Here is a 26677-nt window from a genome sequence, read left to right as displayed (position 1 = left end):
ACACGTAATAATATCTACAAATGTATCTTAAAGCTGTTATATTAGCACTCGCTGTATTACTAACATAAGCACATTAACATTATTGACACTCGCTGACTTTTAATAGTCATTCTATAAATGCTGTCCGGTTAAATGGCCTTACCTGTAACACTGCTGTATCCACCGGATTCCAGCCAGAGTGGATTCTGGAGTCTTCCCACGCTCCTGTTACTGATCCTCCATCTGGATGGATGATAACAACCTTCTGAACAATCTAGCAGGTGGATGGCCCATATCTATGGGACTGATTTCTGCTAATAACGCCCATTGTATGGACTGATAACAGCCGAAGCGGGTGATAAAGTCACCCGGTTGCTAGCTGTGCCATTACCCAGCATACACCTCTCCCTCCATAAATGCAATAAAACGATACAAAAGTAATGGCCTATAATTAATTTATCTGCTGTATCTGCTGTTTCTCAGGTAGTTGTTTACATTATATAATATATTGTGTTCAGTACACGTCACTACAATGTGATTTCGGAAATATATAAATATACGAACAACAGGCTCTTCCGCGGCAATCTCTTGTCGTCATAAACAACGATTAGGGATCAGTATAGTATTCAATAGGAGGACCCTGCACGTCAATTCTCGACGCGAGGGGGGTACCCTGCGCGTCGATAAGTGAAGCAGAGGGAGCCTGACCATGCGTCACACATTTGACGAGCTGGGAGTGAGAACGTGTTTGGTATGGATGCATACCTTCAGGGTCATACTTCACATGAAGACCAAAATAGTTCTAAACACCAGATCTAAATGAGGGTGGGGGAGGTTCAATTTGCCATCTTGCAACGACCTTAACTTCAGTCTCGCTAGCTTGCGCTGCGCTCAGTGGATCTGCGCTCGACAGTGCAGCCTAGGCGGAGTAGTTGAACGCAGATCCACTCAGCTCTCAACACAGACAGCATCATCAGAAGAAAAGATGATAAAATAAATTAAAAATTTAGTATTGTTTGATACATATGCGTACCGACCGAAAGCACTGTATCGAACGGTTCAATATCGATACGAGTATTGTTGCACCCCTAATATATATATGTAACATGAGGGTTCACTAGATGGTTTGGAATCTTTCTGAATAATTAGGAACAGCAAGAGGGAGACAGATAACTTTTTAGCAGCCTCTTTACTCTCAGCACACAGCAACAACAAAACACTTCCTGTGTACCGCCCTCATGAATACGTCACTGGCCTCTCAGAAGCCAGGAAATCTTATACTCAGATCAGAACAGGGAAAACAACTAGGCAGATATAACACATACTTATTACTGGTTTGAACATGCATGCCTAAACATTCAAATGTGTAAACATGTAAATATCAAAACAAGTAACCACCAAATAGCTACATAACTAGCTTTATAACCTTTGTAAACACCTCTTTGTATACCAAATAAGATTTTAATTTTACTTCTACACTTTACACACACATATATACACACACACATATATATATATATATATATATATATATATATATATATATATACACATATATATATATAATTTTCACAATGTCTTAAAAAGACGTGTCTTTTTGTCAAAAGACATTCACAAAGAAGACAAGACTAGTTTCAATTGGTAAATTCAGTCTTTCTTATTTATTAGATGATGATGATACTCCCAGACAATCATTTTATCATTATAACTGCATTAAAATCCATTGAGCCAATATTTGCAGCTTCTATGCCAAAAGTGTTTATAAATGATGAGCTTCCACCAATGAGTTAAACAGTAAGATCATATAGGGAGTTTGGAAAAATCCCATTAAGAAAGAGAAATCAACCATTTGCATTCATTTTTAATAGATCAGACTTGTTGAAAATGCAGAGGAGCTGGAACTGTGTGAACTGAGCTTCAGAGAAACACAACATACTGATATTCACTGAAGCTTTGAGTGGAAAAATACAGAAAAACAACATGTGGACCTGGAACAATAGTAGCTTGCATATTTACAGAACTGAAGAGGAAGAAGTTTACAAGAAATCATTTAGAACAGTTTAAAACATCAACTGACTGAATCCATGACTCTGAAAACGTGTTTGTGAGTGAAAGAGACAGACATGTACAGACTGAACTATCTGTTCAACAGTCAGAGTGTTTCTCTAACAGGAGGACACTCTTTACACTCAACTCAACAGAAGCACCGATGAACCATATCCAACTGTAAACCCAGGATAAAGAGTTTCAGTGAATGTGGTGTTGAAGGTGTGGAGGTGGATCAGAGTGTCAGAGGAGACTCTGTAGAAGGACAGAGTGCCAGCAGACAGTCCACATACACTGCTACTCTGTTAGAGACAGAGGAGGAGGAGGAGGAGGAAACAGAGGTTAATCTGTTATTGTGAAATACACCTTCAGTGTCATCATTAGAGCAGATCAGACACCAGGAAAGATCATTCCCTCCAAACGAAGAGTCCTTACTAATTCCTTTCCTTTTGATTCTTCCATAACTAACTGATACATGCACCTTTCCTTTCCATTCAACCTCCCAGTAACAGCAACCAGTCAGACCATTTCTACACAGCAGTTGAGGATCACCATCAAATCTGTCTGGATGATCAGGATATGACTGAACCTCCTCAAATGTACATGTCACCCTTCTGTTGTTGTCAGACAGTTTGAGGTATTTTTGTGCTGTGTTTGTGTCAATTGTGAGTTGACAGGAATCTGATGAGAGAACAAACACAATCCAGCTGCAGTTATTGATCCACCATCTGTTCATTGATTGATACTTTGATGATGACTCCTGACAACAGAGATGTGAATGAGTGATGTGACAGTTTGAAGATGGTTGAATGTGTGCTGCTTGTTTTCATGAATCACATTAAAAACACACTTACACTTCCTCAGACCTTGACTGAGCGATAGGACTCGAGCAGGCTCCCAGACCAGCACAGTCAGCATGCACACATGGACATTACATGACTCTCATACACATACTGTTAGACACTGATAAAGGAACAGTCCAAGATTTTCACAAATACACTTCAATCCATATGTGGCTCAAACTGCTAATGATTTGGACTTTTCCTGGATCTCTCAGTACAACACTGTATTGAATGAAATATAACTGATTCAAACGGTGACCTTCATTATTTTTATATTCCTCTTCTGTTTAGCTGGAAAGGATACCTCCCTGCCTTTGCTCTTATTAATGACATTTCATAGTTTTCCTCTAGCATCCAGAGATCTGAAAAGTGTTTCATACTTTCTAACATACACTATAAACTCAAAACATAAAACTCAAAAGTTTTAGAACACCCTTTTCAACATATTTATTGCAGTTTAAGTCCTGTTAAGCACCCACACCCCCAAAAAATTAGGGAAAAATAATCTGAATGGTAACAAAAGAGCCCAGAAAGACTTCTAAAGAGATCCAAGCTGAACTTCATGCTCAAGGAACATCAGTGTCAGATCACACCATCCGTCGTAGTTTGAGCTAAAGTGGGCTACATGGGAGATGACCAAGGAGGACAACATTGTTGGAAACAAATCATACAAAGCCAGACTGGAATATGCCCAACTACATGTTGACAAGCAGCAAAGCTTCTGGGAGAATGTCCTATGGACAGATGAGACAAAAATTGAACTTTGTGCCAAGGTACATCAGCTCTATGTTCACAGACGGAAAAATGAAGCATATCAAGAAAAAGGACGCTGTCCCAACTGTGAAACATGGGAGAGGCTCGGTTATGTTCTGGGGCTGCTTTCCCTCATCTGGTACAGGTTGTCTTGAATCTGTGCAGGGTACAATGAAATCTCAAGATTATCAAGGGATTCTAGAGAGAAATGTGCTGGCCAGTGTCAGAAAGCTTGGTCTCAGTCACAGGTCATGGGTCTTACAACTGGACAATGACCCAAAACACAGCTTAAAACACTCAAAATGGCTAAAAGGAAAACATTGGACTATTTTAAAGTGGCCTTCTATGAGCCCTGACCTCAATCCTATTGAGCATCTTTGGAAAGAGCTGAAACATGCAGTCTGGAAAAGGCATCCTTCAAACCAGAAACAACTGGAGCAGTTTGCTCATGAGGAGTGGGCCTGTCATGATCCTGGGCCATCTTGGCCCAGCTTTCTTAGTTTTCATGTATTTTAGTATTTTGTTCCTTATTTGATTTCCCCTTGTGACTGTTACCCCCTGTGTGCCCCTCTGTGTATCTGTGAGCCCTCGTCTCCCCTCGTGTTTTCATTCCATGTTTTCCCCAGCCCGCTATGCCTGTGCTCTCTCTCCCTTCCTGTCTGCACCTCTGTGTACTTCCTGTTTTACTTTGAAAGTCTGTGCCATGTCAGTGTATGTAGTTTCACTTTCCCCGTCCTGTCGTTAGGTTCATCTGTGTCAGCTGTGTTCCCCGTGTGCTCCCACTTCCCTCGTTAACCCTCTGTGTATTTATGTGCATGTCTCCCTCAGTTCGGTGTCGTGTCGTCTGTATTCCCACCTCCATGTTTTCACGGTCAGTCTTTGCAGTGATCATCAAAGTCTCTGAGTCTTCTTAGTTTGTCACAGTATTAGTTTTCCCAGTTTAGTTATAGTCTAGTTTAGTCACGCTATCCCTGCTTTGTTTGTACACTTTTGTCTTCAGCCCATAATAAAGGCTCGCTTCCTGTTAAGTTCACTCCCGTCTACTCAATTGTGTACGCACCTGGGTCCATCACACACACCACCACACGGCCTGTCTCCGCAGTCCGTGAAAGGGCCAAGATACCTGCTGAGAGGTGCAGAAGTCTCATTGACAGTTACACGAATCGTTTGAATGCAGTGATTGCCTCAAAAGGTTGTACAATAAAATATTAAGTTGTAGGTAATATCATTTTTGTCCAGGCCTGTTTCATGCATTTATCTTTTTTAAATAATTCAGTTGAAGCATGGTTGAAAAGCAATGTCTGACTTTGGTTAACATTCATAGAATTTTTATTTATTATTACTTTTGTCAGATTAAAGTTATTTCTGTGACCATTGTGAGTTTTTCTTTCATTGAATGAAGGGTACCAACAATTTTGTCTATGTCTGTATCTGAAAGGTTTATTGAGTGACAGACAAAATGGATTTTTGAACTTTACTTACAGTTTCTGGGTTACTTCACTGCCCTGAGTGAGACCACTATTCGTCACTCTTCCTTAATTTTTCAATTTAAAAAGAAAATAGAAAGGAAAACATTGAGTCAGTGGGCAACAACTACAAAATGTACTTCAATTGAATTGCTATCTATGTACAGCACAGAGACCTGCAGTAGTAACTAACTGTTTTATAACTTTATTTAAGCTCAATAATAAAAGTAGACAAAGTAAAAACATAACATTGGATGTAGCGTGTTTTCCACGAAAGTCAGTTTATGAAAATGAAATTAAAAGATGAAAGCAAGATGAATTGCGTAAATATCAATAAATCAAAAGTGTTAATTTCTTCATGCAATTTTTGGAGAGGTAAAGGTAAAACAGGCATAACAGGATAATCTTTTTAGAAATGTTATTATTTAATGTATTAAAAGTTTGGCTGGACAATTAACAAAATTAACTGCATGCTATTTATTAAGGGAGTAACTGGGGAGAAAAATAAATAAATAATTTATAAATAACCTGAATGGCTTAAACAAAAAACAAACAAAAAATACCTAAAATAGGATATTTCCTCAAAGTAATTTAAGGAGAAACGTGAGAAATTTAAAAACATAAACTGACCAAACCTGACTCTCACCATGCTTAATAAAATAAACCTTTGTATTTATTTTGTTGTTTTCATGTCTTTTTTTCACTTACTATTATTCATCATCATAATAATCAACGTTGCCACCTCCAGTGCATCATCTGAATAGCTCTGTATCATCACATCTACCGTTTTCAGCCTGTCTGCATTCTCCAGACGACTCTTTTTGATAGTTTGGAAATCACCTACAGGTTCATTCTGCAGGTAAAAGTGGAAACGTTTTCAGCTGTTCCTCTCCCAGATCATCCAGCATTTCCAGGAGTTGCAATGGAACAGACTTCGCCATCATTGATCTGTAAAATACGAGAGGGCATTTTCATTTGAAAGAACCAGAGATCTTGATGCATTCTCAATTATCCAGGAAAGTAAATCTCCAAAAGTTGAATCTGTTCATCTAGACGTAACATTTTGTGGGAGAAACGTTTCGTCACTCATCCAAGTGACTTCTTCAGTCTGACTGAAGAAGTCACTTGGATGATGGACTCCGTCAGTGTTGCCTTATGTCACTGATTCTCTTCTTAATTTCTATAGACAGAATTTCTAGGTGTAGCCAGGTGGCAGAAGGTTTCCACTTGGGTGGTCTTAGAATCTCATCTCTGCTTTTCAGTTAGTGTGGTTCTTTTGCGTTCATCAGGTGGTGGCCTTCACCTCTCATTTGCAATGGAAATGAGATTTAGCACCTGAAATGGTGGAATACCCACTCTGGGGTGAGTTACTACCCCAAGTGGAGGAATTTAAGTGTTTCAAGTCTTGTTTACGAGTGATGGGAGGACGCAGGAGATCGGCAGATGGATTGGTGCTGAGTATCTGAGTGATCCAGCCAGTTGGGAGAAGAGGGAGTGAGAGGATTTTTCCACTCCGTGTTGGTATTCTCAAAAAGCCTGAGAATCCTCTCAGAGAGCTCTGAGCTTAGCCTCCAAATATCAGGAAGGAGTCCAGCTTAGGAGGTTCAGGAACATGATAAGAGCTGAGTTTTTTCAACATGTTTTTAACTCTCTGACTGTCTGACTCACACCTGAAAAATGAGGCTTTACCTCATCTGGGCCTATCAGTGTGGAGCAACTTTGTCTTTGTTTTCATATTTTCAGAGGCTATTACTGCAGTTTGCTGTCTGATTCTTTTATGCGAATCAAACAGGAACACAAATGGATTCTAAGATCAATCAAGGAAATATGAAGTTTATAACCTGACTGCAATCAAACACATTACAACTAAATTTAATGTCATTTTAATTTTAAAGGACTGACAGGAAACAGTTGGATACTGATGTATGTGATTTAATGGTGAGACAATGTTTTCGTTCCAAGAAATAAAAAGGCACAGTTTGTTTATGAAGTAATCAATCAAACATGAACTGTTTATAAAACTGTTTGTTTCAAGTCAATCAATAATTTAGAATCATGTGGATTTGTCTTCAAACACAACAGTGATCAAAGTTTATCCTGAACAAAGAGCTGAACATGTGGTCCAAACATCACAGAAAGAATGAGTCAAACTGTTAAAGGAGGAAAAAAGCAAACTTACAGTTTCTTCACACACACCAACAACAAGCTCCACTTCATACCTGGACACTAAACACAAACACACAGGTGAAGTGCTTCCTGGAAGGAGGCGGGACTCCACCTGAAGAGTGTGAGAGGGCGACATCTTCATGTGGTGATTTACAAATATGTTGTCTGACTGCTCTGACTGGCTCAGAGTGAACAAACTGATCACAGCTTGTCTCTGACACTTCAAACTATAAAAGTATGGAGGACCACAAGAGCCACGCTAAAAAAAACATATGTATACAGAATCAGAATCAGAATCGTGTTTATTGGCCAAGTATATGTGCAGACAAATACAAGGAATTTGGTTCCGGTAGATGGTGGCTCTCGAGCACAGCAATGTAAATCACACACAGACACACACACACACCCACACACACACGTATCTATATATACATTACACATGCATACACAAAGCTGTGTAAACCAACTATAAATAACTAATATAAACGTATATACATAAAATACAGAAATGAAATGAGGTGGAATGAATACTACAGAATGTACATAAGGTGCAGTTGCAGTCTGGCAGTGGGAGCAGTGTGACAGGTCAACTGTTTAGAAGGGAGATGGCGAGGGGAAATAAACTGTTCCTGTGTCGGGTGGTCCTGGTCTGCAGGCTTCTGTACCGTCTGCCAGAAGGCAGCAGATCAAAAAGTCTGTGTCCAGGGTGCGAGGGGTCTGTGATGATTTTCCCTGCCCGTTTCCTGGTTCTTGAGAGGTACAGATCCTGGATGGAGGGCAGGGGGGCGCCGATGATCCTTTCTGCTGCCCGTACAGTCCGCTGCAGTCTGCACCTGTCCTGTTTAGTGGCTGCACCATACCAGACTGTGATGGAGGAGCACAGGACAGACTCAATGACCGCAGTGTAGAACTGGATCAGCAGCTCCTGTCGAAGACTGTACTTCCCCAGTTGTCTCAGGAAGTACATCCTCTGCTGGGTCTTTTTGAGGATGGAGTTGATGTTGGTCTCCCACTTCAGGTCCTTGGAGATGGTGGTACCCAGGAACTTGAAGATCTCCACAGTCGACACAGGGCTGTCTGATATGATGAGGGGGGGCAGAGTTGAGGGATGTCTCCTGAAGTCCACTGTCATCTCTACAGTTTTAAGAGTGTTCAGCTCCAGATTGTGCTGACTGCACCAGAGTACCAGCCGCTCAACTTCCTGCCGGTATGCAGACTCATCACCATCCTGAATGAGGGACCGAGTTTCAGAGGTGATCTCCCCCAGCCTCACTTGTTGCTTTCTGTCTGTCAAGAAGCTGGTGATCCACTGACAGGTAGCTGGAGACACACTGAGCTGGGAGAGTTTGGAAGAGAGAAGTTCAGGCACGATGGTGTTAAAAGCCGAACTAAAGTCCACAAACAGGATCCTGGCATAAGTTCCCGGGTGGTCGAGGTGTTGCAGGATGTAATGCAGCCCCATATTCATTGCATCATCCACAGACCTGTTTGCCCGGTAGGCAAACTGCAGAGGGTCCAGCTGGTGGCCTGTAATGTCCTTCAGATGGTCTAACACCAGTCGTTCAAAGGATTTCATGACCACAGACGTCAAGGCGACAGGTCTGTAGTCATTCAGTCCTGTGATGGTGGGTTTCTTGGGAACAGGGATGATGGTGGAGCGTTTGAAGCAGGAGGGAACTTCACACAGCTCCAGGGATCTGTTGAAGATGCGAGTAAAGATGGGAGCCAGCTGTTCAGCACAGGTCTTGAGGCAGGAGGGTGAGACACCGTCTGGTCCAGGGGCTTTCCTGGGCTTCTGTTTCTGAAATAGTCGGCTCACATCCTCAGTGTGTATTCTGAGTTTCAGGGAGGAGGAAAGGGGGGTGAGAGGTGTGATGGAAGTCGTTGAGTCTGGATTGGAGAGGGTGATGGTGGTCGTTGGGTCTGAAATGGGGAGGGTGGTGGTGGTCGTTGGGTCTGGATTGGGGAGGGTGGTGGTGGTCGTTGGGTCTGGATTGGGGAGGGTGGGGGTGGTCGTTGAGACTGGATTGGGGAGGGGGAGGGTGAAGGGGGGAGAAGTGGAAGGTGTGTTGGGGGTCATTGTAAATGGCCTGTATTTATATAGCGCTTTACTAGTCCCTAAGGACCCCAAAGCGCTTTACATATCCAGTCATCCACCCATTCACACACACACTGCACCGCCGTAAAGAAAATATTTATACTGTAAAAATCAAAAATCAAAAACATGTCATTAATTAATTAAAGGTGATCTATTTCTTTTTAATGTTCATGACAGATGAGTTTTCCCTTTTTTATTCCCACTGAAGCTTCTGTTGTGAATATCTGATAAACAACAGGAGTCCTGCAGGTTCACTGTGACCCAAACTCCACACTCAGTGAACATCACCTCACTGTTACAGGACACAACGTCCACAGCAGCAGGAAGTTTCTCCAGGGTTCAGAGGTCGCTCATCAGAGGAAGGTTCACAGGTGTGTGTGAAATAGACTATTGCGATTGGTCTAACCTGTGAAAATGTGATAAATGTTCACTTCTTATAGTGAAGGAAATCACATTTTTCAACCCTTTCATTTAAAAATATATTTTTGAGTTAATTAAAACCTTCTAGCTTTGCTGAACACTGTGTGGAACAAACCTGATGACAGGAAGTCAAAGACAACTTGAACATCAACCAAACTAAGCTGACTGAGTCTAAGGAAAACTGTAACCCTGTGTGCTTATTACAGTAAACGCAGCAGTTTTTCCTCTCTGTGTTTGACTTTATAAACTGATTTATTGTGATCAACACAAATGTTAACAGAGGAAGGATTTTACTGACTGATCATTACAGTCACAGCTTTCTGTGTGTGTGAGGATTTCTTCAGAGCACGTGCTGATCACAGTTATTAACAGTCTGGTTTAACAAGTCTGTCCCCTCACTGTTTCACAGAACAGCATCATCAAATGTTTCAGATGTTTAACAGTTTCACGAAGCTTCGCTCTAGGATTGAGCTAGTGTGTGTCTCGTAGTGGAACAATTCAAAAGCCTAACTGACCACAAAGGACGTTTCCACGTAACCTATGACAACAGACTGTATGTATATTATCTGCTTTAGATAATTGGAAGAAAATGTATGGATGGTCTATGACGTAGTCACACAAAGAACAAAGGAAAGCATGTAAGCAAACCCAACAGAATAAAAGTCATACTTAGCTGGTTTTGTTGTAGAGCAGGACCGACCACGGTCACCTCGTTCAGTTTGCTGAGCATGTGTGGAAAACCTCGACTAATGGAAGGGACACAGAGTTTGGGTTCTGGTATTCTGAGCCACAGAATCACTGGACTGCAAAACTAAATCATCATCAGTTACTCTGACCTGCCGTCAGCAATGAGACAACGCATTCAGGTGAAACACCAGCTCCCGCTTTTACTGACTGAGCTGATGAAGCTGATGATGTTTTCTTCTCATACTGTGGTTATGAAGACTTTGAAGAGCTCATTGCTCCCTCAGTCCCTCAGTCAGAGTTACATGTCTGAGGTCTGGATCTGTCAGAGGAAGCAGGTGAGTGTCTGAGCTCTAAAAGAAAAAACTTGTGAAGCAGATTTTCTGTTTATGAGCATAATGAGGAGGACATTGTTCCATCCTATAACATGGATGATGACACTTTCTGTTGGACGTCTTTGGGTTGCAGTGAGTATTGAGTGCAGGCTTAATACTGACAGCTCAAAATGCTCAAATGTTTCCTACTCAAATGATCCACGTGTGGAAAAAATGCATCTGCATTTTGTGAAAATATTGTTCGTGACTGAATATTTTTATTGGTAATTTGGGTTTAAATGAATTAGGTTCCTCTGCAGAGAAGCAGAAGTGTCATTTATGGATTCAGGTGGTGATACTGAAGAGCAGAGGTAATCATGAGCCTATAAGAAACACAATATGCAGTGTTCTTAACAGGTATCTGCCACCACCTCGTCAAAGATAACCTGAGTAATAAAAATGTTGTTTTTAAAAGATGATAATTTTATTTAGGGAAAATGTTATCCAAACCTACCTGTGTGCAAAAGTCTGTACCTTGTGTCAACCTTGGCATCGAGAACTGCAATCAAGCATGTGTGGATTTTGGTCTCATCTTCTTTGAAGGATGGTTTGAATTCTGACACATTGGGAGTTTTTTTTTTTAGCACGAATGGCAGTTTAAGGTCAGGATGAAGCATCTCAGGCTTAAAGTCTACACTCAGCCACTGTTTTTTCTGTGCCATTCAGAGGTGGACTTGCTGCTGTGTTTCAGATCATTGTCCTGCTATCTGAGTGCTTTGACCTTCAGACCATGACCTGATAGTCAGACATCATCCTTGTGGATTTTCTGGTGCAGAGCAGAATTCACAGCTCCATCAGTTACAGCGAGTCACCCTCGTCCAACCGGAGAGTGCAAAGTTGAAGTCTGAGTCACCCACGAGGAACACAGATGTGTTTAAACAGTCAGGCTGGTGGACTTAAAGGTGTGGTTTGTAGTTATGGGACTTGTGGAGCTAACCTGCTGACAGATGAACAAAGATTGTCTCCACACAGTGAACATAAAGGAGCTGTTATCATTATTCATGATGGACTCATGCCTTCGCAGGTTTCTGTCAAAAGTCTGTTTGGGTTCAGTGCTCTGTTTATTTTTCTGCAACAAGGTCAAACACAGAAGAGTGTCAAAGGGCACACTCTGAAACTGTGTCCAAGCAGCAGAGAGTGGGTGGGCGGGAGTGGGCAGATCGTAGTGACTAAACTGTTTTCGGTACTGCAGCTGATTGTCTGACAGGAAGAAGGAGACGAGGCCTGAGCTCTACAACCCCAATAATAGATGACAACCTGGTGATGAGTGATGATGGAGGGTGGGCTTGCTGCTGCATCACTACATACAAAAAGTCTTTGACATGTTTATTAAGATTACGTCAGTGTTTTTTTTAAAATTATGCTTTTATAATTGGGCATATCACAGCCGTTTCTTATGGTAGTGGCTACATGCTTATCTAAACTCTCATTCCCACCTTGACTCTTGGTCTTCTTCACCTTCTTCTCTTTGGAGCTTATATGTCTGTGACAAAAAAAAAAAAAAAATACAAACGGAGATTAAGAATATCCCAATTATTTACAATACAATAAGGGTTTGGAGGTAAATGCGTAAAGGTTGGGTAGAGAAGACTGCACTTCATTCTTGACTCCTTTATTGAGAAACAAAGACTTTGTTCCAGGAATGTTCGATAAGTGGCATAATAACGGATTAAGGGTAATTGGTGACTTGTTTCAAAACAACAAACTGTTGAACTTTGAGCAACTGCAGTCAGATTTTAACATTCCTAGAGACCATTTTTTTTTGGCTTTCTCCAGGTTCATAATTTTGTTCATTCCAAAACTCCACAGTCTTCAGAAATAGTTTTATATGATGAAATGGAGACATTTCTTATTAAGCGAAAAGCCAGAACTCATTGTATTTCTGCCTTTTATTCTCTTCTATATACTCTCAGTAGCAGCACACTGAGTGCTATTTATAAATGGGAGAGAGATCTTAATATTCATTATACTGAAGAGGAGTGGAAAGGAGCCATTAACATAGCTAGATCCGTTTTTACTTGCAACCGCTTGCAAGAGACTGTCAGTGTTTGAAACGGACTCAGGCGCAGACCAGAAATCCTTGTATAGAGTGTGTTTATTTACAGTTAAACACAAGGTAGAAATATATAGTGTGGCAGGGAGAGGGATCCGGTGCTCTGGGGGAAATATGGATTAATGTTATACAAGCTCCTCTCCTCGGCAGATTCCAAAAACACACAGGTTCGCTCGGGTCCAGGGCAGATCTATACACACACACAGAAAGTTGTCCAGGTTAGAAATTATCTCTAACTCACAGATTCAGATTTACCAGATTCAGAGAGACTGACACTGATAGCTCAACAATCCAGTGAAGAATGACACAGGTCCACCATTAAAAATAGTGCATCGCCTAATGTTTTACATATGATCACACCTCATGTTTGGCTCCATAGGGACCCTGGATTTTTTCTTCTTGGCCTACCCTTGGGATATTGTATTTGTTTTGATTGTTGTATATTTATGTGGTATGCGTATTTTGATTTTTGTTGTCATGATGCCAGGTCTCTCTTGAAAATGAGATTTTTAATCTCAATGAGATTTTTTACCTGGATAAATAAAGGATAAATAAAAATAAATAAAATACCCTCAAAAGAATTAACATTAAATTACTTGCAGCACAAACTATGTGCTAAACTATTGCTGTTAGTTAAGAAATGTATTCTCATTAACTGGGTTAAGGATAACTTTATGTGACTTTATGGTACAGAGAATTATTTAAAGTTATTCCTCATGAAAGAACTGCTGCTGTCTTAGGAGGAAATGAGGATCTGTTTCTCCATGTTTGGTCCCCTTTGCTTTTTTATTTGCCAAATGATTTGTCCCAACTGTTAACGGGAGGTGGTTGCTTTTAAGATGTCGGGTAAATAGGAAGTGAACGTAAATGACAACAGTTCACTCTTGTAGTGTTTTTTCTAAATCTGTGGGTAAATGGATGAAAATATATATTTCTTTTCTTTCTTTCTTTTTCTTTCTTTATTGTGTTTTTTTCTTCTTTTCTTTTTTCACTATATGTGTTTTTGCAAAGGTATGTAATGACTTTAATGTATGTGATTTCCTTTGGGGTTTTTTCTCTTGTTTGTCTGCTTTGTTATGTTTTTATGCTTTTCCTGGTGATGAATAAAAACTGTTAAAAGGAAAAAAAAAAGGATTACGTCGGCATCAGAGCGATCCAGCAATAGTTATCAGTACAGGCAGCGTTATGTTTATATCATCAAAAATCAACAGACTCATATTCATGTTTGTGTCACAGAGTGGTGACCTGTCCATGTGTACCTCTGCTGTCACAGCCCTCCCCTGCTCTCACAGCAACAAACAAACAAGGAAGTCATATTTAGATATTAGAAGGTAACTTCCTCGTTCTGCTTGTTGGACAGTCCAGTGTTTGATGTTTCTGTTATTTTTCCAGAGCTTAATGTAAACAAGTCCTTTCATAACTCATTATCTACACTGTGTCTTTGTGTCAGTGGGGAAGTCTGTATCTTAATATTCAAATACTGAGTACAAAGAGAGTGTGTGTTAGTACAGATGATTATTTGCTGCAGAGCTGTCTGCATGAACACCAGAGAAGAACCAGATGTAAGTTTCAAACCTGCAGGCTCATTTCATGTCTGTGGGTACAGAGGTGCTGTGTGGACCACATTTGAAGCATTGCTTTTTCTTCATGGACAATTTTAAATAGATGATCATTAATTAATAGTAATCATATATTTATTATAGCAGTGTGTGATAAGCTAGACATCTATGTTTAATATAAAGTGCTGACGTACATGTCATGGTCTGAGTGAACAGCTGGAAATTTCCATCAGTGCCTGAGCATCCTTGGATCTGCCTGTGGGCAGGACACCCTCAGCTTCACGCATCTGGAGCTAACTGGGGCATTGAGGCCAAAGGGGATTTAAGCTCTGCGCTGTCATCTCCTTCCTGCCAGTTCGTCAGCTACCTGATGTTGGTAACCAGCTCTCATCTTCATGGTTTTGCTCTCAATTAGATTTACTTACCTTGTTTCTTGTGCTTCAGGACTTTTTTCCAGTGCCGACTACCACTCCAACACTTGGATCTCAGTTCGTATCAACTCACTGGAAAATATCTCCAAACCTCACCTGCCTACCCTCCTGCTCGCTCACCACTTTGGATCCAGCGGACCCCAGGTCAGCCGTTTCACCTTTTTCAAACCCTAAAGAATTACATCACCTCCTCCTCAATACTGCACCTCCACCTCCTGCAAGTAAGCTGGAAAGACTGTTATACTCACCCTCTCTGGCAATCCACTTTAACACAGCTCTAACTCTGCTCTGCTCTCTCCCCAGTATGACCATTACTTACCTGCCCAAGATCCAGTTGGGTTACGTTTTTGCCACTCTGATAGTTTCACGGCCACGTTTCCATGCCACAGTTTGCCATATCCCGGTGTATTCACCTTTGTCACATGTATTGTTCATTCAGCAATAAATTGAGTTAAAACACTCCCTTGCATCTGCTCTGGGTGTCTGCGCTTGGGTTCTGTTAAAGTTGCCGGCCTCGCTGGCAGTGTGGTGTCCATCAAACAGTGAAGAGCTGCTGGATTCATTGTTTCCTCCAAATGAAAGAAAAGTCATTTTCATGTGACAGAGCGACGATGCAGTGGAGTCTGTTTCTGCTTCTTCTGATGGGTGAGTGATCATTTTACCAGGGCTCCTGATTGTTTCCACCTAAAATCCTTTAGTTTGATCAGGACTCATTAAACAAATGAACTCTGACTGAGAAAATCAAGGATTCACCTGTAAACTGGACAGTTTGATGGGAACATGAGTTTCCTGCTTGTATCAGCAGATATTCAACAGTATTTCTTCTGTTTTAGGTCAGTGTGTCTTCATCACATGTCAGCTGTATGAGTACCACTTTATTGAAGAACAGATGAGCTGGGATGAAGCACGGGCATACTGCAGAGAGAACTACACAGACCTGGCCAAAGTGTTTGACCTGACAGACATGACAAGACTTCAAGACTCTGCACAGAGTCAAACAGAAGCCTGGATTGGACTGTACAGCGAGCCAGGAAGAGACAACAGGAGGTGGCACTGGTCTCTGCCGGGGGAGGAATACACTGAAAATAAGACCTGTTGGGGAACTGGAGAGCCAAATGATAAACCATATCCTGAGAACTGTGTGAGGACAAGAGATAAGTGGGTAGATGTTCCATGTACTAACATGCATCAGTTCATCTGCTATGATGGTGAGAATATGTGGACAGTAATATGATAAAATAATATTTAATAATGTTATAATCTAGTTCATAATCTGTGTTACATCGTATGTTCCTGAAAGAAACAGTTTGAAGAATGAGACAAATTAGTTAAAGATATTTTTTTTTTGTTTCTGACTCAACAGAAACAATAAAGAAAACAAAACCTTTCATTTGATTGAGACGTCTGTGACCTGGACTCAGGCTCAAACTACTACAGACAGCATCACACCGACCTGGCCAGTGGACTCAATCAGATATACAGTGAAGAGTTTAAGAAGCTGCAGGACTCTAAAGCCTCGTGTATCGGCCTGTTCAGAGACAGCTGGAGGTGGTCAGATGGGAGTAACTTCTCTTTCAGATACTGGGACATGGACGTATTTAATGATGGAGTAAACAACAGGAAATGTGCTACGACTCTGTTAGAGAGATCAGGAAGATGGAGCTCTGCTGGATGTGACCAAAGAAAGTCTTTCTTCTGCTATGATGGTGAGTTTACACAAATGTGCAATAATCTTTTCTGGCATCGCTGTATTTTTACTCTGTTGTATATTTTATTCTATTTTATTCTACTGTATAGAGTATTTTATTTTATTCTATTCTGTACAGTTGTGTACTGTATTTATTCTTATTGTATTCTAATTTTTGCTTCATAACTTTTGCACTGTCCACTTCCTGCTGTGACAAAACAAATTTCCCACGTGTGGGACTAATAAAGGCTCTTATCTTATCTTATCTTTACAGAGATTTATCTCAGCTGTTTGTCCAACAGATGAACGGCTGGAGTCACTGAGAGGATTTAGGTCAGTATGTTTCTTCAGCCACTTATTTCTGCATGTATGTTGAATTTCTGTCAGAGGTGGAGATGTTTAGCTGATGGCTGGAACAGAGATTTCTCTGTAGAGCGACTGATTCGTCTGAAGAATCACTGAAATGTTTTTAATGGTTTCCTTGATTTTTTTATGGCAGATAAACTGATTCTCATCAGGGAAAACAAAACCTGGGAGGAAGCCTTGAATTACTGCAGACAGAAACACCATGACCTGGTTTCAATCAGCAACCCTGAGGAGCAGCGATGGGTCCAGGAAAGAGCCAAAAACGCCTCGACTCCTTTTGTGTGGCTGGGACTGCGCTACGGCTGCTCTCTGGATTTGTGGTTCTGGATCAATGACAAGCTAGTGTGCTATGAGAGGTGGGCTTCAGGGGGAAAGACTGAAGACTGTGACATGTCTGCAGCCATGACCACAGGAGGGCAGCACGAGTGGGTCAGTCAGAGGGAGAATGAGGCATTTAATTTTATTTGTTTAAAACACTAAAGTTTAAAGCTAAAGTCACTTCTTAGCTGCACATGTAGATTTTCTGGGGTGAACTCTGTGTTTCTGCTCAGTGTTTACAGTCTCTGGGTTTGAAATGGGAGAAAAATGACCAACAGATTATTACCTGCAGGTTAGATATTTGCAGAGAGCAGTCTGTGTTTCATTTCCTCTCCTTTACCAGAGTCAGGAACATCTTGGTTTCTTCCTTCATTGTTGCTGGATTGGTTCATTATTAAACTGTAGCAGGATATTTGTTTAGATTGAGTTCAGATATGTTGATGGTTTTAATGTTTCTGCTTCATGTGCTGTAAATCTTTGTATCACACTATTGTATCCTCAGCTTGAATTTCCGTGCCTGTTACTAAAAGCAGGTAAAACCATGTTTGTGTCATGATTCCAGTTCTACATTCTGATCATATGTGTTGATGAAGGAAATAAACCACTGTAAGTGCAAGAAGCTACATGACTTATACACTTTCATTTAACCAAGTCTGTCACTGTTACAGCTTTCACAAGAACAAATACAAACAGCACCACATAATGGTAAAACCAGCATAGTAAACATGTAGCTCCATGGCATTTCCATAAAGATAGATGTGCAGAAACTGTCAATGAGTCTTTCACATTACCGTGGAGGTGTTTTTGGTCTTGTCTATTTTAAAGAATTGTTTGAATTTGGTCACAACGGAAGTTTTTATCAAACTCATCCTAAAGCAACTTGACCTGTTTCAATCTGATTTTGCTGAGCAGTGGTTTTCTCGTTTTCTCCACTCAAATTATAAATCCTACTTTTTCAACGGTAAATAAATGGCTTTTTGGCAGAAATTCTGTGTCAATTCTAAATCAACCTCATTTCACTAATTTCCCAGTCAACCATAGATCAAAGACTTTTCCATGGTGGACAGACAGGATGTAAAACTTTCATAGCGGTGCGATTGAACAGTCTAATTCATAATAGCTTTAATTTCACATTCAATTATAAATCCATAACCTTTCAACCTCGATGTTGCCTGTTAAACTACAATATCTAACCTTTGTTTCTGGTTGTGGTGGTGTCTCCCGGTCTCTTTGGGCAGTGGCTGTACTGCAGACTACAATTTATCTTAAAAACACTTTTCCATAATAAACACCAACATGACAGGACAGTGTGCACTCAACTTTTACTTTGTTAACTCATCAATGCACATGGCACAGGGGTCATCACATCATAAACACTCTTTCTGTAAACACTAAGAACCAAGGTTACCTTGCAAAATAGAAGAGCCGCTAGGATGCTCCACCATAGGAGCTCTGAAGATGAATAAATCCAGCACTTAATGAACACCGTGATGGAAACCTTTGCTTTGTGTAATGTTAGAAGTACTCAGATAACCCTCAGAGGCTCTAGACTTTTACATAGAGAGATTATTCCCTCTGCGAATTGCTACCTTATCGTGGTGGAGGCATTTGTGTGATCCTAGGGGCTTGTCCGGGGCCTTTTGCCCCTTGGTAGTGTCCCCCATGGTAAATTGATCCTGGGTGAGGGACCAGACAAAGAGCGATTCAGAAGACCCCCTTGTGTTGTAGGGGTCGGGTGCATTGTTTCCCTGGTGGCGGCCAGCAGCAAAGGCCCTGGAGGAGTGTTCCCCGGCTACCAAGACTGGTGACTGGGATATGGAATGTCAACTCTCTGGTGGGGAAGGAGCTGAGATAGTGCATGAGGTTGAGAGGTACCGGCTAGATATAGTTGGGCTCACCTCAACGTATGGCTTGGGCTCTGGAACCAGTCTCCTGGAGAGGGGCTGGACTCTGTCTCAGTCTGGAGTTGCCCCTGGTGAGAGGCGGTGGGCTGGGTTGGGTTTTCTAATATCCCCTCGGCTTGCTGCCTGTATGTTGGGGTTCTTCCCAGTGGATGAGAGGGTTTGTTCCCTGTGGTAAATACAGTTATATAGAGAGAGGTGGGAAGGTTATTTGCAATATAGTATAATAAATATAATACCACTTTACTCTCCACAGTAAGAAGCTTCAATTACTGATCGATTACTTGATTCATTTAGCTCAGCAAAAGCGATTGTTGTCTTTACTTTTTTGTCATCTGTTTTTTTTTTTTTTTTTTTTTTTTTTTAAGATTTATTTATTGGTTTTAACCAGTTTTACATGGTGCACCGTGAGCATTAAAAAAAAATAAATAATAATAGTAATAATAATAAAGTAAAAAAAAGTAAAATAAAATAAATAAATAAATAAAAACAAGACCACAACAACAACAGAAACAACATAGTAATAGAAACAAAAACAAAACAAACCATAGCAAAAGGGAAGGACAGATATACAAATCAAGTTAGAGTTTCAGGCTGTTAAGTCCACAGTGTATACATTGCAGTTCTCCAGAAAGTTGTAGAATTTTGACCATATAGCCCAAAACTTGTCCAATTTATTTCTTAATGCATAAGTTATTTTCTCCATAGTATAGATGTCAGTCCATTAAGCCACTGAGATAGTCCACATATTTTTTGATTTTTCCAACACATAGCAATACAGCGCTTGGCTTTATTTGTTTGGTGGAGAGAGAGGTATTGATTGAAAAAAGGTAAAGATATTTTGGCAAAATGGACATTTTTAGTATATTAATACGACCAATTAAAGATATAAGTAGTTTCATCCATCTGTTTAGAAGTGTAGTAACTGACGTCGTTAAGGAATTATAATTGGATGCCAGAATATTTTCAATTGAGTGAGTTAATTTCACACCCAGATAAGTAAACCCATGTTCAGATAGCAGAAAGGGAGTATTGATTGGAGGATTTTGTCGTTCATTTTTATTCAAAAATAATATTTCGGATTTATCAAAATTTATGTTATACCCCGAAAATGTACTAAATGTGTTAATGATACTTAATATGGATGGTATTGATTTGTTTAAATTACTGCAGAACAGGATCACATCATCTGCATATAGGGCAATACGGTGGTCAACATTGCCTACTTTAATTCCTGATATGTTTTTATGATTCCGGATTGCCATTGCAAGAGGCTCAATTGCCAAAGTGAACAAGAGAGGCAACAAGGGGCACCCTTGTCTAGTTCCACGATATAATCTGAATGGTGCGGAAAAAAGACCATTTGTTAAAATCTCTGCTTGGGGGTTGGAGTATATCAATTGAATCCATTTAAAAAATCTATTTCCAATACCAAACTTTTTCAAAACTTCAAATAAGAATGGCCATTCGATCCTGTCGAAGGCTTTTTCCACATCCATTGAGATTAACGCATTGTCTCTGGTCTCTTTTTTCTCATAAATGATATTCATGACCCTCCGTATATTGTGAAACCCCTGCCTCCCCTGGATAAAGCCATTCTGGTCTGAATGAATCATTTTAGGCAAAAGTGTCTCTAATCTCATAGCTAATAGTTTGCAAAGTATCTTGTAATCATAATTCAACAGTGAAATTGGTCTATAAGAACTACAATGTGTTGCTGGCTTATTAGGTTTAAATAGCAAAGCAATTGTTGCATCATTAAGTGAAGGGGGGAGAGACCCAGATTCAAATGATTCCTGATACATATCCAATAAAGGCCGGATTAATTTATCTTAATTAATTCTATTGGTATTGCGTCAGGTCCAGGAGTTTTACCCCCTTTCATGTTCCTTATAGCATTAGTAATTTCTTCTACTGTTATATTAAGCTCATCCATGTCGTTTTCTGGTAGTCTAGGAAAATGCAGTTGATCCCCAAAAAATTTTTGTTCTGATGAAAATGACTTTAAATGCTCAGTTTTGTATAGCTGTTTATAAAAAGTACAAAAAGAGTCATTAATATGTTTAGGGTCAGCTGTGATCTGTCCTTCATCTGTAATTATAGAGTTTATTGTTCTTTCAGCCTGGGCCTGTTTAATACGCCAAGCCAGTATTTTACTTGCTTTTCACCCTGTTCATAATATGATTGTTTCAGTCTTAGTAAACTTTTAGCAGCTTTATTTAATGACAAAATATTAAATTTAGCTCTGAGTTTATTTAACTCTAGAATTAGAGCATTAGATTTGGATATAAATATCTCTTCCTCAATATCTTTTATCTTTTTCTCCAAAAGAACCAGTTCCATCCTAGATGCTTTATGTTTAAAGCTTGTAAAACTGATCATTTGCCCTCTCAGGAAAGCTTTAAAGGCCTCCCATTTTATAGTCGCCGTAGTTTGAGTAGCGTTATGAGCAAAGTAATAATCTATTTGCTTTCCAATGTATTCTAAGAATTCTGGATCCTTTAACCAGAAAGATTGCAGTCGCCATCTAGTGGTAAATAATGGTAAGTTAGGTAAATTTCATCAATTGTCATCTGTTTTTTATTAAACATAATTAAAGTAGAAGGCAGGTAAACTAACTACAGTGATCAATCTGTCTCTATACAGCCATAAGTGCTTTGACTGGAGATTCTGATACATCACTGATCTGCTATATTACCCAGAACTTCCTGCAACAACACCTCAGGTATGCCTTGCTGTGACTTACCTGCATCATAGCAAACATCTCCTCTTCAGAGTTTTAACAAGCTGATTTCATTATCGCTCTTTTTCATTTGTATCAGTGGGTTTTTTAGTGATGCAAGCAGTCAAATGTGTCTGTATGTTGTGCTTCACTTAATTAGCAGCCCAGGTCTAGAGCTTTTTTTTTTTTTTTATACCTCAGGCATCATCACAAACCTGCCTTTCATTCATTTATTATGCACAGCTAAGATGCACAGAGATTGTACTTCATCAGTCTGAGAGGAGAGGCCATGTCCTGGTCACGCGCCTGGCACACTTCACTGCACACTTCTGGTCAGTGGGAAAGTCCTGGTCATGCGCTAGGCACACTTCCCTGCACATGTCCCTTCACACTTCCTGTAACTGGGAAAATAATGGTCATGTGATCGAACAGAAAATGCTAGTCAAACATCAAAGCCATCAATCAAATTCACATTGGTAAGTGACACAAGGTATTAGGGAGTAACTCTCTCATCAAGTCTTAAAAAAATAAAACTGAAAAATAGAATAAAAAATAAAGAAAGAATAAAACAAAAATATCCCTCCAGATCTTTACACCCAACACCAACAAATCCATCCTTGAATGGCCTACTGTAAATTAATGGGCAAAATAAAGTAAAAATAAAATAAATCCTCTCAATATAGCCAATATTTGCAAAACTAAAAAGGGCTAGCATAGTACTTAAAAAAACAATTCACCGTGTCTTTTTCAATTCAATTCAATTCAACTGAACTCTGTTTGCAAGTGCATAGCTCCACTCTCCTCAATCCACTTTATGACAACAGTCTCCTACTTTCCTTCCTAAAAACTAGAGATTTATCCATATCCACGTTATTTGTTTTAGACTTCTCATGGGCCAAGATAACCAAATTCCTCTTTCTTTTATGTAATGAAAGTGAAAGAATTTTACTAAAATTATTGTGATAGCATGACTATGTGAAACAAGGAACCTGGTGACTGCAGAGTTGAAAAATAGGGCGGATCTGAATGACACAGGTCCTCTAGTGCGGCAGACAGGCTCACAGAGAGAAACATTTCTCTACCAAACTGAAACTGTGAGAAGAACAATGTATTAGTCACCCACTGACTGTACACATATAGATGTATTTTTGAGTTCTTATCTCACAAGTTGCTGTGATTTTGATGACAGAGATTTGAAGTTTCATTTTGCTCTACACTGCCTACTAGGAAACCTGATACTGGTTCTCTGCTGAGTGCTGCCACAAACAGAGCATGAAGGGAAAGAGGTGGGGACTGGAACTTCTAGAGGTTATCCCTGCTCATACTATTTTATTTTCTAAAAGAGAGGATTCAAGACTTCAACAACAAAGTCAAGCAGGTGAGACTCGAACTGGCACCGGTTGTCTTAAATTGGGGTCTAGGTTGGTCCATAGTGAGTTAAACTGGCAAAATCATAAATTACAGTAGTCTGTGTTTAAGAAGTAAGAAAGGCTATTATTTAAAAATGTTGAGTGACTTAAAAGTCACTCACTCAGTCAAACATTTTATTTTTACAAATTGCAACAAATGTTGCACAGTTTTGTCAATATATTTTAAGTTGCTAAAAGAGGACTGGACTGATTCTACTCTAGGTACAATAACACAGTCATAAAATATTTATAGTATTTATTCTCTAAGACAAACTTCAAGTCTGCCATGGTTCTGGGACTCACCAAATCACATCTGTACCATTGCCTTTTGGAACTTAGTCCACATATTGATCTCAAGGCCACATTGATTTATGTTGTATTTCTTCTCTACATTTCTCCTTGTAGATTGGAGAGGAAACAAACAAAGATGAAGCTGTTGTGGGTTGTGATTCTTTTAGTCGGCACAGTGTTTGGCGCCACCAATGATGACAAGAAGAACATTGGGACTGTGATTGGGATTGATCTGGGGACCACATACTCTTGGTAAGTCACTTCAGACTCTTTAAATAATGACACGATACCACTGTCAAAAAAGTAAGATTCAGACTGAATTCAAGCTGTTATCTTGCAGTGTTGGAGTGTTCAAGAATGGGCATGTGGAGATTATTCCCAATGACCAGGGAAACCGAATCACCCCCTCCTACGTGGCCTTCACCAGTGAAGGTGAGCGTCTGATTGGTGATGCTGCCAAGAATCAGCTGACCTCTAACCCTGAGAACACCATTTTTGATGCAAAGAGGCTGATTGGTCGGACATGGGATGACTGGTCTGTGCAGCAGGACATCAAGTACCTGCCCTTCAAGGTGAGCTTGTAAACTGAAAGTAAAACTTGTTGGTTCTTTGGGTGAAGCTTGAGTGAAAGTCTTGTTAAATTAATATTGGTGTGTATTCCTATGAAGGTTACTGAGAAGAAGAGCAAGCCCCATATCCAGGTTGACATTGGTGGTGGCCAGGTTAAGACCTTTGCTCCTGAGGAGGTCTGTGCGATGGTGCTGACTAAGATGAAGGAGACAGCTGAGGCTTACCTGGGCAAGAAGGTAAAAAAATGCTAATCTTAATTAAATGGTGTATCATCAAATCTAACTTTTTCCTTTTTCCTGAGGTCACACATGCTGTGATCACTGTCCCAACCTACTTCAATGATGCCCAGCGCCAGGCCACTAAGGATGCTGGTACCATTGCTGGTCTGAATGTTAAGCAAATCATCAATGAGGCGTAAGCATCCAATCAAAATGAATTTGATCATCTGCTATTTGAAACTGTAAAAAATGTCCCTGCCCTCCCTTCTAACAATAAATTCTCACTGTATTCTTTAGAGCTGCTGCTGGTATTGCTTATGGCCTGGACAAGAAGGATGAAGTAAAGAACATTCTTGTCTTCGATCTGGGCGGTGGCAGCTTTGATGTTTCCATTCTGACCATTGACAAGGGTGTGTTCGAAGTGGTGGCCACCAATGGTGACACTCATCTGGGGGGTGAGGACTTTGACCAGCGTGTCATGGAGCACTTCATCAAGCTGTACAAGAAGAAAACTGGCAAAGATGTGAGCAAAAACAACCGTGCTGTGCAGAAGCTGCGTGGCGAGGTCGAAAAGGTCAAGAGGGAGCTATCTGTCCAGCACCAAGCCCTCATTGAGATCGAGTCCTTCTTTAAGGGGGAAGACTTCTCTGAGACCCTGACTCGTGCCAAGTTTGAGGAGCTGAACATGGTGAGGTATTACTTTGGTTCTGAAAATATTGTGTACCAACCCCTATTGGAGAAGCGGCTGAACAAGCTTTTTAACTTGTGTGTTCTTTAAAACCCAGGACCTGTTCCGTTCCACCATGAAGCCTGTACAGAAAGTTTTGGAAGATGCTGACTTGAAGAAGTCTGACATTCATGAGATTGTCCTGGTTGGAGGCTCCACCCGTATCCCCAAAATCCAGCAGCTGGTGAAGGAGTTCTTCAATGGCAAAGAGCCATCTAGAGGCATCAACCCTGATGAGGCTGTGGCATACGGAGCTGCTGTGCAGGCTGGTGTGCTTTCTGGAGACGAGGACACTAGTGAGTCATGGCTCTTAGAAAAATTTTATTAAATAGTGTTGGGTCTGTTCCCACAAACCCCGCTAATTCTAGAGACTTATTCATCATGAATGAAAACAAGACAGTCAGCGATCGATCGATTACTTGCGCAAGGGAGGCCTCATCTGTGTCCAGCACGAAAATGACCCCAAATCCGGCCTCCTCTCGCTGCCTTTTATTGAGAGACAGTTCACACAGCAAAGCAACGCCCACATGGTTCTAAGACAAGGCTTTGTATGTATATGTGTGAACTTCTGTATGTAAGTAAGAATGTGTGTGTGTGTGTGTGTGTGTGTGTGTGTGTGTGTGTGTGTGTGTGTGTGTGTGTGTGTGTGAGACCTCCTGCTGACCAAAGGGTCGTAAAAGCAGGAAGCTTACAACACAAGAAACAGATCTTTCAGATAGGATGTATCTACAATAAAACCTCCCCCAACACAAAGTGGTTAGAGGCGCTCAGGATCAAAGGAATGGCTTTGATAATACTGCTTGAACTAAGACTGTACAAATTTAAGAAACACAATGGCAACATTCAACAATTAGACCTAACATTTCCCCCCTTTTTGTCATTGTATATACTTAAATTTCAACTTATGCACCCTTTGTTTGGACAGTGACAGTGTAGATTTCATTCATACACAACTCCTCTTCATTCACCTTCTATCGATGCAAAAGTTCACAATTAATACATATAAGCAGTTAACCTGCTTCTCATTGATCTCATACACAGTAAACTACATCCTATACGTAAGCAATCAGTGTCAACAGTCCAAAAACAGGAATTAATATTTTCAAAAGAAGATGCCACCAAGGACCAGACATTCACCAAGCTATCCAGCCTTGTGGTGCATCTACTCCTGTCGTGCGATTCATTATGTATTCCTGCAAGTAAACAACTGAATGTAACAGTCAAACAAGAAGAATCAACATTCTCAAAAATCATATGTCACTACAATACAACTGTATACAGACATAGACATTCAAACACATCAGTTGACTTCATCGTTTGTCCATATGGCTCTTAGCTAACTTCAAAGCTGTAGCCTGGTCAACACCCTTCTTTATGACTCCTATCAACCCCCCAAAACTTCTCACTATAGGCATCCTGTGGGGGTTAGAGTCAACTGGTGAATTATCTGCATTTACAACTCTTCTCCTGTCCTGTTGTCACCACAGGAAAAGCTTTGTAAAGGAAATTGGATCAAGGTGTTTTGATCTTCTCAGCTCACAACCTCAACCAGCTTAGAGAAGTGTTCATGATGTAAATGTAGACAAAAGCTTCTCTG

At 40.4% G+C, this 26677-nt stretch overlaps 1 protein-coding gene across 1 annotated transcript; it reads left to right on the top strand.

Moving 5' to 3' along the window:
* Window positions 1-23701: 23701 nt before the first annotated feature.
* Window positions 23702-25376, top strand: LOC134623391 (endoplasmic reticulum chaperone BiP-like; the record flags this gene model as incomplete). Its single annotated transcript, XM_063468550.1, has 6 exons — window positions 23702-23817; window positions 23906-24137; window positions 24234-24371; window positions 24437-24549; window positions 24651-25041; window positions 25139-25376. Coding segments are annotated over exons 1-6 (1228 nt in total), but the record flags the coding sequence as incomplete, so codon positions are not given.
* Between the last annotated feature and the right edge of the window lie 1301 nt (window positions 25377-26677).

The sequence above is a fragment of the Pelmatolapia mariae genome, unplaced genomic scaffold (genome assembly GCF_036321145.2).
Source record: "Pelmatolapia mariae isolate MD_Pm_ZW unplaced genomic scaffold, Pm_UMD_F_2 NODE_ptg000610l+_length_31586_cov_1, whole genome shotgun sequence".
Taxonomy (NCBI): Eukaryota; Metazoa; Chordata; class Actinopteri; order Cichliformes; family Cichlidae; genus Pelmatolapia; species Pelmatolapia mariae.
This window is presented reverse-complemented; position numbering and strand designations above follow the sequence as displayed.